This window comes from Thalassophryne amazonica, chromosome 6 (assembly GCF_902500255.1).
Source record: "Thalassophryne amazonica chromosome 6, fThaAma1.1, whole genome shotgun sequence".
Lineage (NCBI taxonomy): Eukaryota > Metazoa > Chordata > Actinopteri > Batrachoidiformes > Batrachoididae > Thalassophryne > Thalassophryne amazonica.
Window position 1 is genome coordinate 25,115,707 of NC_047108.1, and position 18,723 is coordinate 25,134,429.

Consider the following 18,723-nt stretch of genomic DNA (forward strand, 5'->3'; position numbering starts at 1 on the left):
TGTCTAACTTGTGACCATAAATAAACTTTTTTGTCTGTATTTCGATAGATTTTGTGTGACTTATCAAGTGACTGAAGTGAGCGATGGTAAAAACAAGCTTCTTCAGTTTTTTGGTTGCCAACATATCAGGTTTAGCCACATAAACTTAAAGTGTTCAAAGCAGCTGCACAAAAAAGGCAAAGTAATCTAAAATAAGGTGCTGGGTGCAGCAAATTTTGAATAGACTGTCACATGTAGTGTTGTGTGTGGAAGCTCAGAAAAAAATGCTGTATGGACACAGGCTCCAACAATACATTTTTTGCATGTGTGTATATATACACACACGCACACACACAGTGAAGCAAATAAGTATTTCATCCACTGTCAATTTTGCAAGTTTTCCTACCTACAAAGAATGGAGAGGTCTGTAATTTTTATTGCAGGTACACTTCAACTGTGAGAGACAGAATGTATGTGTATGTGTGTGTGTGTGTGGGGGGGGGCCTCAGAAAATCACATTGTATGATTTTTAAATAATCAATTTGCATTTTATTGCATGAAATAAGTATTTGATACAATGGAAAAACAGACCTTAATATTTTGTACAGAAACCTTTGTGTGTGTGTGCGTGGGGGGGCTCAGAAAATTACATTGTATGATTTTTAAATAATCAATTTGCATTTTTATTGCATGAAATAAGTATTTGATACAATAGAAAAACAGACCTTAATATTTTGTACAGAAACCTTTGTAATTACAGAGGTCAGACGTTTCCTGTAGTTCTTGACCATGTTTGCACACTGCAGCAGGGATGTTGGTCCACTCCTCCATATAGACCACCTCCAGATCTATAACCCCAATTCCAGTGAAGTTGGGACATTGTGTGAAATGTAAATAAAAACATAATACAATGATTTGCAAATCCTCTTCAACCTATATTCAACTGAATACACCACAAAGACAAGATATTTAATGTTCAAACTGATAAACTTTATTGTTTTTGTGCAAATATTTGCTCATTTTGAAATGGATGTCTGCAACACATTTCAAAAAAGCTGGGACAGTGGTATGTTTATCACTGTGTTACACCACCTTTCCTTCTAACAACACCCAATAAATGTTTGGGAACTGAGGACACTAATTGTTGAAGCTTTGCAGGTGGAATTCTTTCCCATTCTTGCTTGATGTACGACTTCAGTTGTTCAACAGTCCGGGGTCTCCGTTGTCGTATTTTGCACTTCATCACCACACATTTTCAGTGGGCGACATGTCTGGACTGCAGGCAAGCCAGTCTAGTACCCGCACTCTTACTACGAAGCCACGCTGTGGTAACACGTGCAGAATGTGGCTTGGCATTGTCTTGCTGAAATAAGCAAGGACGTCCCTGAAAAAGACATTGCTTGGATGGCAGCATGTGTTGCTCCAAAACCTGGATGTACCTTTCAGCATTGATGGTGCCATCACAGATGTGCAAGTTGCCCATGTCATGGGCACTAACACACCCCATACCATCACAGATGCTGGCTTTTGAACTTTGCGCTGGTAACAATCTGGATGGTCTTTTTCCTCTTTTGTCCGGAGGACACGACGTCCATGATTTCCAAAAACAATTTGAAATGTGGACTCAGACCGCAGCACACTTTTCCACTTTGCGTCTGTCCATTTCAAATGAGCTCGGACCCAGAGAAGGCTGCGGTGTTTCTGGATGTTGTTGATGCATGGATTCGCTTTGCATGGTAGAGTTTTAACTTGCACTTGTAGATGTAGCGACGAACTGTGTTAACTTACAATGGTTTTCTGAAATGTTCCTGAGCTCACACGGTAAGATCTTTTACACAATGATGTCGGTTTTTAATACAGTGCCGCCTGAGGGATTGAAGGTCACAGGCATTCATTGTTGGTTTTCGGCCTTGCCGCTTATATGGAGAAAGTTCTCCAGATTCTATGAATCATCTGATTATATTATGGACTGTAGATGATGGAATCACTAAATTCCTTGCAATTGAACACTGAGAAACATTGTTCATAAATTGTTGAACTATTTTTTCACGCAGTTGTTCACAAAGTGGTGATCCTCGACCCATCTTTGCTTCTGAACAGATGAGCCTTTTGGGGATGCTCCTTTTATACCCAATCATGACACCCACAATTCGTGTCCTCAGTTCCCAAATGCTAATTGAATGTTGTTGGAAGGAAAGGTGACGTAACACAGTGGTAAACATACCACTGTCCCAGCTTTTTTGAAATGTGTTGCAAGCATCCATTTCAAAATGAGCAAATATTTGCACAAAAACAAAGTTTATCCATTTGAACATTAAATATCTTCTCTTTGTGGTGTATTCAATTGAATATAGGTTGAAGAGAATTTGCAAATCATTGTATTCTGTTTTTATTTACATTTCACACAACGTCCCAACTTCATTGGAAGTGTGTCAGGTTTCGAGTTTCTGCTCCCTCCAAAGATTTTCTATTGAGTTCGGGTCTGGAGACTGGCTTGGCCACTCCAGGACCTTGAAATGCTTCTTATGGAGCCTCTCCTTAGTTGCTCTGGCTGTGTGTTTAGGAGCACTGTCATGCTGGAAGACCCAGCCACAACACATCTTCAATGCTCTTACTGAGGGAAGGAGGTTGTTTGCCAAAATCTCACGATACATGACCCCATCCATACTCCCTTCAATACGGTGCAGTCGTCCTGTCCCCTTCGCAGAAAAGCACCCCCAAAAATGATGTTTCCACCCCATGCGTCACGGTTGGGATGATGTTCTTCGGGTTGATCTCATCTTCCAAACACGGTGAGTGGAGCTGATACCAAAAAGCTCTATTTTGGTCTCATCTGACCACATGACCTCCCGTGCCTCCTCTGGATCATCCAGATGGTCACTGGTGAACTTCAAACGGGCTCGGACATGTGATGGCTTGAGCAGGGGGACCTTGCTGCCCTGCAGGATTTTAAACCATGTCGGCATAGTGTGTTATTAATGTAATCTTTGCGACTGTGATCCCATCTCTCTTTGGGTCATTGACCATGTCCTCCTGGGTAGTTCTGGAGTTTCTCAGAATCATCCTTACCCAACGAGGTGAGGTCTTGCATGGAGCCCCAGACAGAGGAAGATTGACAGTCATCTTGTGTTTTTTCCATTTTCTAATAATTGCGCAAACAGTTGTTTTCTCACCAAGGTGCTTGCTTATTGCCCTGTAGCCCATCCCAGCCTTGTGTAGGTCTACAATTTTGTCCCTGGTATCCTTAGACAGCTCTTTGGTCTTGGCTATGGTGGACAGGATGGAGTATGATTGCTTTAGTGTGTGGACAGTTGTCTTTTATAGAGGTAACGAGTTCAAACAGGCGCAATTAAACAGGGATGAAAGTGGTGAAAAACAAAAAAAGCTGAAACCCAAAATTATTTTTGGGGGGAATTTATGAATTCCAGAAAATCTGAAATGCAATCTGAGGCTATTCCAGACAATCAACTGCAGTGAGTGCAACAGCACCCATTTTGGTGAGGAAAAAAAAAACACAAAACAAAAAATAAACACCCAACTTTTCTTATTCAAAATAATTCCTTTAGTAGCATTCCTAGGACTAGAAAATCAGCTGGAAACCATACATCAAATATATACAAACCAAATTATCAAGAAGCATTTCAGTGTTAAAGCAAAACATGATGTGGATCACAAATCACTCCGCATCCTATACTGTTCCACTGTCTTGCCGCTCCGCTAACTGATCTGACGGCGCAATGTGCCGCAGAGCAACTTTTCTTCACTAAAACACACAGGTAAGACCTTATATTTACACTGTGTATGTGTGAATTCACACTGCATGAGGAGCACAGATTTCAGGAAATCAACTGACAGCATCAGTTGACATAGCAAATTTAGGTTTTGAATTTTGTTCCCATACTGTACCGAAAATGAACCGAACCGTGACCTCAAAACCGAGGTACATATCGAACCATGATTTTTGTGTATCGTTACACCCCTAAGTATTACTGTTGCTGCTATTATTAATATGATTGTTAACAGTAGTACTTTTAAGGAAGGACGGAAGGGGTGATATTCATAACATTTATTGTGTGATTAAAAAGTTTGTACAAATAGTACATAAACGCACAATTCAAAAGTTAAAATCCATAATAATTAAAATCGTAGTAATACTAATTGAACAATTAGTACATAAAAATTTTAGTACATAAAACAGACACCCAAGTTTAAATAACAGTTGAGAAAAAATATTGAAATAATATTATTCAATAAGTTTATATTATTATTCTTTAAGTTTAGATTCTTCCCACTCTTTTTGAACAAACTTTATATTGTCTGTTTTATTTTATTATGTTCCTCATTACAATGCATAAATAGAAATAAATGAATATTACAATTTGTAATGCATTTGACTCTAAAGCTAACTTTAATTCAGCATCAACGCTACTGATTATTGATCTCAAAAATGACAGGCAAATGGCAAAAAAGCGGAAATCCGTCAAAAAGTGGAGATTTTTCCTCCCTGGTTAATACAGGTAAAGAGTGCAAAATAGGAGGGCTTCTTAAAGAAAACTAACTGGTCTGTGAGCCAGAATTCTTGCTGCATGGGAGGTGATCAAATGCTTATTTCATGGAATAAAATGCTAATTATTTAAATTATTTTGTTTTTTTTTAAGATTCTCTCACAGTTGAAGTGTACCTACAATAAACATTACAAACCTCTCCATTCTTTGTAGGTGGGGAAACTTGAAAAATTGACAGTGGATCAAATACTATTTGCCTCACTCTGTGTGTGTGTGTGTGTGTGTGTGTGTGTATATATATATATCTTCAAAAATTAAATTTCCAATTGCCAGTTTTTATGACAATTTGCATGTTATGAACATTATGTTATGTTGTACCTTAAGTATTACACAAAGATGTTTGGTAAAGCAATAAAATGACCAAAAAAACTTGTCATTTAAACCAGTTTTGTTATGTAGTGCATATTATATGTACAAAAAGTGCACCACTGTTGAATGGCTTGTTTTGAGAGTACCCACAGGACATGTTACCAGTACAAAAACAACCAAGAGAGCTTTTGTCAGCATTTCCTGGGTTTAAGCAAGGAGGATGGGCTGATGGGACTGAATTATTCAGCTAATGGACAAATGGAGTTGAATTAGATTACCTCGAGTCAGTGCCCCAGTGCATGGCATAGATTTTAGCCAGATGCCCCCTCAGTGTCCGTCTAGTGCGCATCTGAATTCGGCCAACAGGGTCGATGTTAGCTGTAATCTAAACAGAATAAAGATAAACAAAATTTCCTTTGGAGCAGCGGATATTTTTCTGTTTCACACACTCAGCTTCTGTCACAAACATTGCAGTGTCAAGTGCCATGTTATGAGCAAGTGCTTTGTCATAATATTTTGAAAGCACGACAGTCCGAAAGATTTCAATAAATCGATGAATACTTAAAAATACTTCCGACAAAGGGACTGCAGATGTAAATTAGCTTTAAGATAACTTTGGTACAATACATTGAATGGAAATGTTTATGTTCTTTATTGTACATGGTCCCTTTACAAAAAACACCACCACAATGTAATTAACCTTGGTCCAAAAACTGATGTCTACACATTTTAGAGAATTAACTTTAAGACTTACCTGAGACAGGGTAGCATCTGCACACGCCTTCCTGGCATCCTGAAACACAGAAAAAATACATAAATTAAACAATGCATAACATTGGGCTACTTGGCAAATATAATACTGGTGGGCGATATGACCTAAAATGAATCCAGTACTTCTCAGTTTCTGGACTGTGACTGTAATCGTGTGACATTTCAGACTGTATAATACTGGAGTAAAGGTGACAAAATATTCAACCGTTTCACATTTGGGTGTATTACTCCGCACCCTGTCCGGCCGCGCGCGCTGCTACAGATGTCAATAATGTCGCTGTCAGCTGAGAGTGAGAGAAAGTCGCATACCGACGATGATGCCAAAATGGATGAATTTAAGCTACCATCCGAAAGTACGGATGTGGATTCTGACACAGAATTACCGTTTCACATTTGATGGATTTTCACATTTGATGGATAATACCGCGCCTTGACCACTGTTGGAGCGACGCTACCTCAGCTCGAAAGTAAGCCTCACTGACCAAATTACCTACAGAAAAATAAACCGTGCAAACAATGAAATTGGATTAGAATGGGAATAACTCCCTTGTGTTTGATGATTTGTGGACGTTCATGCTGGATTAGATGCAAATACCTGTTTTACCTCAATTTGGGACTGTATAACAAGCATGAACGTCTGCAAATCATTAGACACAACAGAGTTATTCCCTAACTGAACACATCACCATCTTTCTCACAAAATATATTTCTAAAGGTGCTATTGACATAAAATAAAATGATACAAAGCATGAAGGAATTATGACCTGATGTTCCACAGCGAAGGGTCAAAATGACGGTGCCATAGCAGCCACACCCACTGACACAGAAAAAAGCTTTTGATAACTTTTGATCAGTGTAGTCTCTGGATGATCTGAAAGAAATTTGAAGTGCATTGGACAAAATCTCTAGGAGTTCATTCAAATACAGCGTGTGGAAATCATGTCAAAATGACAAAAATTCAAAATGGCTGACTTCCTGTTTGGAGTAGACCAATGGTGCAAGAGACTTCTTGTACGTCTATGCAAGTCACACGTGTTGCAAAGGGGCGTTATAGAGGCATTTTGCCCTGCCCATGGGCAACGCCCCTATCACACGTGAGAGGTTGTCATTCTTACGACTGCAAGCAGTCATATACCGGCCCTCGAGTCCGCACCACCTCCTCCCCGGGCCAGCGCGATTTCTGCTCGGGGGACTACCCTCATCACACAGTTCAAGTTTCAAGGAAATCATACAATGCAATCAATTAAACATTTCAAAATGTACAATACATAATGATACAGGACAGTTCCTTCCGCAATCCCAAAATGCTACTGACGGAAGTAATCATACTACTTTATTATTATTATTAGGTGTAATTAGAGCTTTAATTGGAGAGTTTTTGATTGAGACTTCAAGTCTTTAACACCAATTTTTGTCAATTCCGAGACCAGGCAGTAAGATGAATAGTATTTGTTCAAGATCTGCAGGCTGTTTCCCACAACGGTATTGTACCCATGACACTGATGGTTCCAGATGCAAACTCAATCACCTGCATCACTTTTGAACGGTGATTGCACAATAGTGGATATTGTTCAATTTCATTCTATTCCGTTGCAACCAGACAGCCAGTATCTGTTTGCATTCACATAAGGGTAAAGCATACCCTTGGACTAAGATACTTCAGGGATTATTGGGGAGTTCTGCAGTTTGCACAGCAGCAGTAAAACGTGACCCTGGAACACACCCTTCTTCAGTATTCTGGTGATCTGTTAGCGTCTCCCGCTACGGAAGCTTACCGGCCTGGTTCCACCATGTTCCTGAGAGGACTGGCTCACTGTGGTCGTAAAGTATCTTTGACCAAACTGCAGTTTTGTTTGTCTCGAGTGACATATTTGGGTACATTTTGAACATCTGTCATCTTTGTGGCACTGAACCGCTGAAACCACTCCTGAAGGAGTAAAGTTGATCAATATGTCACCCGGGCTCAGAGGATGCTCTCTGATGGACAGAGCTGACTACTGTGGACATTAGAGTGTACTGCTATGGACTCTGTGTTGACAGCCCCCAACAATGTCAAGTGGGCAGAGCCATTCCAGACTACCTTCAGGATCTCAAACAGGCACATCACCTTGGAATGTGTTGTCGGCAGGATTCTGTCAACGTGTTTTGTCAGCCATTCCATCTTCACGCCAGTGACAGGAGAGTGTTGTTGGAAGCAGGAATGTGGGTCATACTGCCATCCTGTTGTGTGTTGCCAAATGTGGTTCTCCCCAGGGGTCCTTGGAATACCTAATTGTTTGATCAGTGGCCACTGCTGCTACCACATTTAGCACATCATCCACCAGTATGCTGGTTCACGATTGTGTCGTGCACGTACTACATACAGTCTAGGACATATTGAGCAATTCCGTCACTCGGTGCATAACGGAACTAAAGCAGCTGAACATGAGGATGTCATTCTATTGTCTTTATTTTGACTGGAACACTTCCCTTTACATCTAGTTGCTCCACTTCTAGTGGACAATTTGGTTGGCTTGATTGGCTTATTTACAGTAACAGTGGAAATGCGAGGTTCTCACTTTATGTGGAACACCTGTTTGACATCTTACTTTGGTTGTATTCTGGCATATTGTTTGACTTATTACCAGTGTTGCTCCTTCTTCAGCTTGTGATCCTGTTCCTTAGGGAGTGCACTAGCGGCCACGGTTACCTACTTGGCAGCACTTTATTTTTTCCCACCCATGTTCCTGGACAGGGCTTGTCTTTCTCCTCCATGTGTTGGCCGTAAATGAAATTATTGGTCAGATTTGTTTGTTTGCAATGTACTTAACCTTAATGATTCGCGCCAGATATCGCAAAACAAAGGAAATGTAAAAAGCCTTCAAAGATACTTGTATGACAGGCTAACAAAATACGAAATATGATCGTTCAGACCACCATCGGGTCTTTCTTATAAAGAAGCAAATAGACCTTGTTCATATACTAGAATGCCTAGGCTATAAACACCTGTTGGTAACTGTAGATCAGTCTTCAAAGTAGTATACAATGCTGTATCAAAAATACGAAACTGTACTAGAGACTCACTGGAGAATAATACAATGGATCATTACGTGCATGCACAAATTAACCAGGCACACGCACAAATTAACATTAAACATCGGTAGAGTTACTGCACATTACTTGAGAATGAATTAATGTTGCAAAGTAGCCTAAGGTTAACCATGCAGCAACGCATTGAATAGTTCCATTTATGCTTTGATTGCATATGATCCCTTCCAAACTAATCAAATGAGGATGTTCACATGCCTGTAGGTGCTTGTGCTAAAGTTTAACTTTCAAACTAAACCTTTTTAGGTCTGTTTTGGATTTATTTTGGATGGAAACGAATTCTATATGTGGGTATTTTGTGTTCCGTGTGTATGGATATGTTGGCAGACATTAACTAGACACGACAAAAGACTGACTGTTAACCTGTGTGAGAGTTTATCTTTGTGTGTCTAAAGCATTCTTTGAGTGTGTATTCAAATATTCATCACTGAATATTGTGAAATGCTTACGTGTGTGCTATTAGACAATATGTGTGACCACCTGTATCTGTGCTTTGGGATGCTTGATATCTAAATATTCAATCATATCGGGTTGATGTAAGAACAAAATGTGATTATAAACACTCAAGAAAGAGAAGGGTTACAACCTCATACAGATATGCTGTAAAGCATATTGACATGTTACATGCTAATGCAGCTTAGAATATAAAGGAAAACTAAGGAAACAAATAAATGTTTAGTTTTAGGCCCAAATTCACCGAGATTAGAAATCTGTTTGGACCCCATAGATGATGATGCCGGCACATATCTGTTTGAGACAACGTTCTCCTGGGTGACTAACAGTTCTCCAGTCTAAACCAGTTAGAACCAGACAAATTAGCAGTCAGGTAAATTAATGAATTTAACTCAAACCTTAATTAAGCATACTCATAATTTACAGTTATGGTGAACACCTGTAAAAACATCAAACCTATTGTTAGAGATCTAGGAACAGCAGGTGTCCATCTTCCTCTACAGGTATCCAGGAAACAAGAGGCCTTCAGATGAACCTATTCATTGAATTGTGTACTCCCAGATGACAGAAAGAAAAAAAAATAGGAGCAAAACACATCTATGTTTAGCAACGGAATAAGTTTACACACTACAAAACAAAAGACAAGACTCGATGCGTCGTCCTAGTTGGGATGAGGATGACGAGAACTCTGACAAATGGACGCTGCAGTGTGTCGCAATGTCCTATTGACAGACTGCGAAATAATCATCAATCATTCATCCTTAATCATAAATCAATAACAGATTCCTTGCATGTGAGATTGCATGAAGAATGAAATCTGAAAAATCACTCGCATGGTAAACAATCACTTCTCAGCTGTCTGTATCTGTGATTGATATAATTGCAATGTACCTCTAGATTCCTGCTTAATTTTGTAGTGTCCTTCCTTTACACTGAGGGCAATGGGAGGAGGATGTGAACTACATCCATCTGGGTCCTCAACCCCCTTCTCCGCCTTACGACCATCTTCTGCAGCCCCACACTCCTCGTCCTGCCCCCGCTCGCCTCCGGTGCCTGTTGACCCGCTGCACCTGCCACTCCACTCAACAGTAACAACTGCTCTTTATATCATTTATATTTTAATGATGACCAAAATTACTAAACTACCAGTTAAAACCAGTTTGGTGGACCACATCACACTTGCTGCTTATGAGGGGTTCCTCGACCTGTTACGAGGCAGACAAGGGTGAGTGTTATTGTTGACGGAAATGATTTTGGTACTGATCAATGTAGTTTGTGTATTATTGAGGGAAATACACTTGTGGAGAAGAGGACCGGCAGGGGCGTAGTCACAGCATCAGGGGAGGAGGAGGAGAGGAGTAAGATGGAGGGGACATTTGGACAATAAACTGCATGGAAAAGGAGATTGAGGACCCAGACTACATTAAGACCATCCTCCAGCATGACTCCCTCCCAAATAGTCATGTACAGTAGTGATAGGATGAACAACACTGGTGTGTCAACACTGTGCCGAGCACACAAGAGTGAAACCCCGTATCGGTGTGCGTATCGCTTTAAGAAAAAAATCACGTGACTGATACAGGAACTGTGTTGTTCGGCTGTGCCGTGCCAAATTGTGTTTATAAGGAAACAAACTATCGACATGTTGCGGATTTGTTGGATGGAGTTTTGCTGGTGGATTTTTGCTTGCCCTCACCTTGCTCCACTGACTTCATGGATCGTTCAAAGACGTTTCCCCACTCTGGAATAATTTTGATCTTTTGATGCCAAATAAGAAATCTTTTTCTCCTTTGGGCATTGTTTACTGTTATTTTTCCAATTAGATATGTTTGTACTCCTTTACAATACTGGAAGAATAACCACAACATATATCCACACCTTTATCAACTCGCACTGAAATGTTTATGCTCACCATCTTCATCTGTACCCTGTGAAAGAGTTTTTTCTAAGGCAGGGGAACTGGTGTGTAAGAGGAGAAATCGCCTTTGAGCAAAGACACTTCAGAAACCTTTGTTCCTCAATAAAAATGCATAAATGAATCTATTTTCAGTCTTATTTTGTATGCTTTAACACTTAAGTTATCAAATTTCCATACATAAGTTACAAATTTTAACTCAGAATTTTATAAGACAAATTTGCTATATTTTACAAACCAACTCAGTTTAGCATTCACACAAACAAGGTTTTAAGCAAATTTTAAACTCTTCTCATGAACAGCTTAACTCGACACAAATTGAGCACACAAAATTTTGCAATGATGAGATCATATTTTAAACAGAGGACTGGCGATTAACCATTTCACAGGCTGATGTTGCGTTTGCAGCACGGTAACTTTTCCATCTTATTTACCTGCAATGATTTTATAACTACTGCAGGGGTCACTATTGAGCGACCAACACAGTGTCAACACAGTGCCGACAGTTTGTGTAGTGTGTCAATACACTCCTTGAGGTATCATGATCCCATCACTAATGTACAGGGCACACAAACAAACCTGATCTTACCTTAACATGGACAGTGCTATTCAGCTTAATCCTATTAAAGATATATTTAGTCACGTTCATCACATACAAACTGGATTTTGAATCAATAACGGTTGAAGATATTAATTTAGCGGCATCAGCTTCTTTGTATTTCATCACAACACCATATTAAATCATATAATGGTTATTAATTTGAATGTGTGCAATAAATGATTTTGGTTTGATTTTAAGGTTGTGTAATCCTGCAGGATGGAATGTTGTTTAATCACCTGTTTGTCACTTCACTGTGAATGTACACTCATTGTATACATCTTACGTTTTTGCCACACATGGGAAAGAGGGAGTACAGTTCTTTTGCTCTGCTGCTCAACTGGCTGAGAGACGGCGGAGGTGTTTGCTCTGTACTTCAACACTCGAGGTCTTCAGGGTACATACACACTGTGGTGTTGGTAAGTGGTGACGCATACAATGTGCGTGAAGGAGTGTTTATGTTCCTTGAAGGAGCCGAGATTGTGCCGAAGGTATGTGTGGCATTTATAAAAACGATGCAGAGAGAACCCCTTTTTATTGTTGACTAACTTATATGACTTAGGCTGCTTACATCATTTTGTGGTGTTCGGATTTGAATAACTGTTTATGTAGACTGGACTCAATATAAAAAAAAGCCAATCTGTTGGTGAAAAATTGTTGATCCCTAATGTCTGCAGACTGGGCCAAGGTTATTCATCGCCTGCTGGCTGTGTTGATAGAACGGGTTTTGTTTCTCAGAGCCCACGACAAAACATCTGATTGTTTTCCACACTAACTGAAGGCCACGTCTGTATTGAGGAATCCTTAAGGTGGCTCTGGGGGTTGCTAAGATAAAAAGATTCTGTGCTTTATGTTTGCTTGCATGTGAGTCGGGGTCTCCATCAGATATATCTGTTAATGTGTTTATGTGCTTAAACTGCAATTAAACCTTTCTCTCTGCATCATATACTGATTCCTGGTGGTCACTGCTCGTGGGTCTCATCTCTCGATGACATCACGAAAATTCCCCAACAGCAGGGTGTAGTGGCTGGTGTAAAGCATGCTGGGATATGTTCAACCTAATGTCTTGTTTTCTTCTCAAAGTAATCTAAGAAATCCTGTGTGGTAAAAGGAGAGCAAACTACAGGTTGTTGTCAATAAATACGTTTTTCCACCGTGTTGAACAAGACCTTCGAGTAATGCTTGTTTTTAATGATTAAATCAGAGTAAGTACATGCTTATATTCTAAGATAGCATCACGCAACGTAAGGTGGAGTACTTTTAATTTTGAACTACGCCATTTCCGTTCTAGACCTCTAGCCTTATGCCTGAAGTCATGCAAGTAATCACTGAACCAAGGTGACTGTTTTTTTTTGGGGGGGGGGGGGGGGGGGGGTCTAAATAAAGGTGAAACTATCCACAAGACTGTCTATTGAATGGGCATTTTTCAAACGTGAAGCTAAGACATCAAGTTAGCTTCGAGTTCAGTCTTAGTTGAGGAGTTGATGCGTTGCTGCAGTGATAAATAAGATTGTTGTTCCACTAAACATGGCAGCGAAACTGTAAACCTAATAAGTGAGTGATCAGAGACCACTGACGTAAGAGGCATGATGTCTGTAATAATTCCATAATTCCAAGCGGACTGTCTCAGCAGAGAGCCGCGCAGCGTTTAGAGCTGTGACAATGGAACGAGGACTATTCTCGTTTGTTGACTGCAACAAGACAAGAGTCCCAGTTAGTGACTTTAATCCACACAAAAGTGACTCATGATATTTTAATGGCCTTCAGAGGGGTTAAGAAGTGGACTTACCGCTTCTGAAGAGCGGCGAATCAAAGAGCCACGAGCATTGCTTCGATTCACGCTTCAAACTGGAGTCGCGCTACAGAAACAGTTGATTACAGACGCTGTATTGAAAATAAGCGTAACAGTCCAAAATTATAACGTAACGGGCCGTAACGCAAGTTTGCGCTAGCTAGAACTCTGCATTATGATGATGATCAAGTGGAAAGCATCTTGTCAGAATTTCATTGGTGCTTTACTGACTTTGCATCCATTGAGCCTGTTGTCAGTTTTCTCTGTTTTCCATTTGGGGAAAATATGTGGACTGTATAATGTCCAAAGCGGCATCAATCTTCAACCTGGATAGCTGTGCTATTGAGAATGAGATCCTTACACTGAAAAATGACATTGATCTCAAATGCAGAGCAACACCTGACATGAATGTCCAATTCTGGAATCTAACGCAGAAACAGAAGTACCGCAGCAACAAACTGCACAGAATTTGACTGCACTCTTTGGAACATCACTTTGTGCAAGTCTGCCTTTTCACATAAAAAAAAATCATCAGGTCAAAATACAAATTCACCATGACTGATGACCACCTTACAACTGGCACTCAGCTCCTACTGTCTAGCTAGACTAGCTGCCTCCTCTCTCTCCAATTCACCTAACCTGCATGTCTTTAAATGTAGGAGGAAACTAGAGCACCAGGAGGAAACCCATGCAAAAACGGGGATAACATGCCAACTCCACACAGAAAGACCAGAGGTGAGAATCAAGCCCATGACCTTCTTGCTGTGAGGCAACAGTGTTCACCAGTAAGTCATTGTGCCAGAAAATTGTTATATTGGTGCACAATAAATTGTGGCTACACTATGGCATTTGTTATGGCTTGGTAGATCTCGATACACTGTCAACTTTACCCTTGGCCAATAAGAAGCCTAACAACAAACAGTGAGTGATGCAACCACACCTTGGGGGTGGGGGCTACTGTTTATTATGGCACAAACAGCACTATTAACTCACAGAAACACTGATTTGGGTTTAAATTCGATTCTTATTCACTTCTTATTAATGGGAAATCATCCAGTGCATCCAGAAAGTATTCAAAGTGCTTCACTTTTTCCACTGTTGTTATAGCCTCATTCCAAAATGGCACAAACTTATTCTTTCCCATCAAAATTATACTTACAACACCTCATAATTCCAACATGAAAAAAAGTGTTTTTGTTTTTTTTTTTTGTTTTTTGCAAATTTGTTAAAACTCAGAAATCACATGTACATAAGCATTCACACCCTTCGCTCAATACTTTCTTGATGCACCGTTGGCACCAATTACAGTCTTACATCTTCTTGAATATGATGCCACAAGCTTGGGGTACCTATCTTTGGGCAGTTTTGCCCATTCCTCTTGGCAGCACCTCTCAAGCACCATCAGGTTGGATGGGGAGCGTCGGTGCACAGCCATTTTCAGATGTCTCCAGAGATGTTCAATCGGATTCAGGTCTGGGCTTTGGCTGGGCCACTCAAGGACATTCACAGAGATGATAATAATAATACTACATTTTATTCATATTGCACTTTACATTAGATCATCTCAAAGTGCTGCAGGTTAAAAACATTAAATGCTAGAATTAAAAACATAAAACCATAAAATAACAACCACACAAAACATGGCAAAAGGTTAAATTATAGGATCAATTATAAAAGGTCTAAGAGAAGGCTCTAATAAATAAATGGGTTTTCAGTCCTTGTTTGAAAAAATGTTAAGACTGTGGCATTCTCAGATGCTCAGGAAGAGCATTCCATGGTCTGGGAGCAGCCGAGCAGAAAGCCCAGTCTCCTATGGTCCGAAGCTTGGTCCTGGGCGGGTTTAGGATGTTACCAGTTCCAGAGCAGAGGTTTCATGTGACAGTTTGTGGGTTAAACGAGCTCCTTGAGGTGGGGGGGAACTACCATGGATGCAGTATTAAGCGATGAAGGAAACCTTGTATTCAATTCTGAATGTGACAGGAAGCCAGTGGAGTGATATGATTGTATTGACGCACTGTCATCAGGATCCCAGCAGCACTAATTTGGATGTACTGGAGTTTCTGAATGCTCTTGCATCCAGATGAGGAGAGCAGTGCATTGCAATAGCCCATTGCATTGCAATAGCCCAATCTGGAGGAGACAAAGGCGTGGATGAGACTTTCCGCATCTGCCAAAATAAGTATGGGTCGGAGTTTGGCGATGTTCCTGATGTGGTAGAAGGAGGTCTTACACAGATGTTTGATGTGAGCCTCATATGACAGGTGAGGGTCCATTCTAACACCCAGGTTGGTGACTGAAGCTGCGAGGGGAATGTCGTGGCCAGAGAAGGAAGTGCTGGTTATGGAAGCTGACCGAACCTGGTGTGGGGTACTGACAAGGATAGCTTTCGTCTTTGAGCTGTTAAGCTGCAAGAACTTACGCTTCCTTTATCTCTTCGAGGCAGGTGGCCAATGCACATGATGGCAAGGATGCAGAGGAAGTAGGATTGGTTCTGAGGTAGAGTTGCGTTTCATCAGCATAGCAATGGAATGATAATCCATGCCGTCTGATAACACAGCCAAGGGGGAGCATGTAGAATGTGAAAAGGGTAGGGCCAAGGACAGATCCCTGAGGAACACCACAGGTAACGGTGTGTGTCCTGGATTTAGCCTTCACCAGAAAAACATGCTTTGTTCTCCCAGAGAGATCCGAGGTGAACCAATTATGGACAGTCAGAAAGGCGGCTGGTGGAATGCAGACGGCGAAGGAGGATGTTGTAATCAATAGTGTCAAAGGCGGGACTTCCGGTGGCACGAGAGAACGAGATGGCGGCTTGAAACTCGGCTCCTGGCTGAACTACCATAAAAGGCTGTATTAGTCCCCTTTAATATTCTAGGAAATTACTGTTGTGGGTTTATAAGTGCATGAAAATGCCAGGGGACGAAGAAGGGGGCCCCAGCAAGGGACTGAGGAGCAAAAGGAAGGACACGGAAGATACGAGCCACCACGAGGAGGCGGCCCATCAAGCCACCCGAGCAGAAACAGTTTCGCTAGCCTCCATCCGCGACGTTATAAATGACACAATGACTAAGGCTATGTCCGAGCTGGAAAACAAGATTTCTCAACAACTGCTCGATTTTCAAGTCCACTTCCAATCGGACGTTAAGCAGCAACTTGGCGAGTTACGAACAGAATTCAACCAGAGGACGGACGAAGCTATGGGTAAGATGGAGGCTGCTTCTCAGCGACTCGACGAGGCCGAGCAGCGGATTGAGGAGGTGGAGACGTTTGGAGCGAAAACAAAGGAGTTTTTAGTTCAACTGCAGAAAACGCATTTAAAGTTGAAATCCAAGGTGACTGAACTGGAAGGACATTCGCGCTGAAATAATATCCGGATTTACGGCATTAAGGAGGGAGCAGAGGGAACATCCATGCTTAACTTTGTGGAAAATTTCCTTAAAAACGAACTGGCCCAGAGTGCGGATTTGACCGAGCTGGGCACTGAACGCGCACACAGAGCCCCAGGTCCTAGACCTGATGATAACGCTCCCCAGCGGCGTGGAAAAAACTATCACCGTGGACGGGAAGAGGATATTTTTCGACCATGACTATGCAGCTGATGTGATGGACAAACGGAGGGAATATCTGCCGATCAAGAAGGTTTTGAAAGAAAAGGGAGTTAGATTCCATACACCCATGATGAGAATGCGTGTCTTTCTGGATTCAGGGATTGTAACATATGAAAGTGCTGATCAAGCTGCCATGGATCTACGTGCAAAGGGCTTTCCAATACCACTGTCCGCGGCGAAGCTGAGTGAAGCAGCGCAACCAACTTTCTCCTAGGAACTCGTACAGGGGAAGAGGCGTGAAGACAGAGGCGGATACCGGCAGAGGATCAAAGACAAGCTCCGGGGGTTTCACAGGCCAGCCGTGGCCACCGAGGACTGCGCAGGGGAAGATCCACTTCCATCCACTCCTACGTAAATAATTTGTACGTTAAGTACGACATTTAAAAACAACTGTCCAATCTAAACAGGTTTGAGTATGCTGTGTTTTATTTTGAAATTAGTGGACATTGCTTAAAACGTTTCCTTGCTTTCTGGAGGCTTTTGCTGGGCCCACCTTTATTTACTTTTCGTATTAGGTAGTCAGCCTACGGTTATCAGAGGCCAGCCACTAATATTCTCCTTTTTGAGGGGGCCCTGCCACCTAGTGGTTGGATTACCTCCCTACCCAAGAGGTTACGGGTTAACCTCCATGATGGAAGCCTATTCTGTATGTTCTCTTTGTTCAGTGTACTGTTCTGTGTGCAGTAGTTATAGTTCATTGTTTGGGGGATTTGAGATGCTGTATTTGAACTTTTCATTTATTTATGTCTACAATTTATAAACAATACAAAGTTGTCACACTTAATGTTAATGGCCTGACAAGTCCAATTAAGAGGTAAAATGATATCAAAAGGCAAGAAAGAAAATGCACAAATTATATTTTGGCACGAAACTCACTTAAGTAACCAAGAACATGAAAAATTAAAGAAGTTGGGCTTCAAACACACATATTAATCATCATCTAAATCTGGTCGTAAAAGGGGAGTGGCTATTATGATGCCAAACTCTGTTCATTTTGAGTTACTGAATGAAACTAAAGACACAGAGGGCAGGTTCATTATGCTAAATGGTAAAATAAATGGCAAGGAGGTAACTCTGCTTAATGTTTATGCACCCCCAGGTAGCAAAAAGGCTTTCTTTAAAAAAATCTTTGATTTAATTACATCCCAGTCTAGGGGGATTATGATTTGTGCTGGTGACCTCAATGTAATAATGAACCCCAAATTGGACACAAGTGAAAAAAGAAGACTTACAGGTATTGAGAAATGGATCAAGAGGAAAATTAGGGACATGGGTATTTTGGACATTTGGAGAGCATAAACAGGAGAGACAATATACATTCTATTCTAACCGACAGAATGTTTATTCCAGGATTGACTACCTCTTTATGTACAACTCTGAGATGCACAGAATAAGTGAATGCAAATTGTCTCACAGAGATTTATCGGATCATTCCACTGTTCATTTAAAATTACATCTGGACAGTAACCATAAAATAACATCATGGAGATTTAATGCGAGTATGCTAAATAACACTGTATTTAAACAGAAGGTAAAGAATGAGTTGGAAACATATTTGAATAATAATGATGATGGTGCTGTAAACCCTGCAATTTTGTGGGACGCCCCAAGGCGGTTCTGAGGGGTTTTATAATATCTGAAACAGC

General features: G+C 40.9%; 1 protein-coding gene across 1 annotated transcript in view; it reads right to left on the reverse strand.

Moving 5' to 3' along the window:
- Positions 1–18,723, reverse strand: part of LOC117511972 (guanine nucleotide-binding protein G(I)/G(S)/G(T) subunit beta-1) — a 112,835-nt gene that overhangs the window by 55,977 nt on the left and 38,135 nt on the right. The window contains exons 3-4 of the mRNA XM_034171906.1: positions 5,608–5,646; positions 5,132–5,238 (exon numbers count right to left, since the gene is read on the reverse strand). Coding sequence (XP_034027797.1) covers positions 5,132–5,238; positions 5,608–5,646 — 146 coding nt within the window. The remainder of the gene's footprint in view (positions 1–5,131; positions 5,239–5,607; positions 5,647–18,723) is intronic.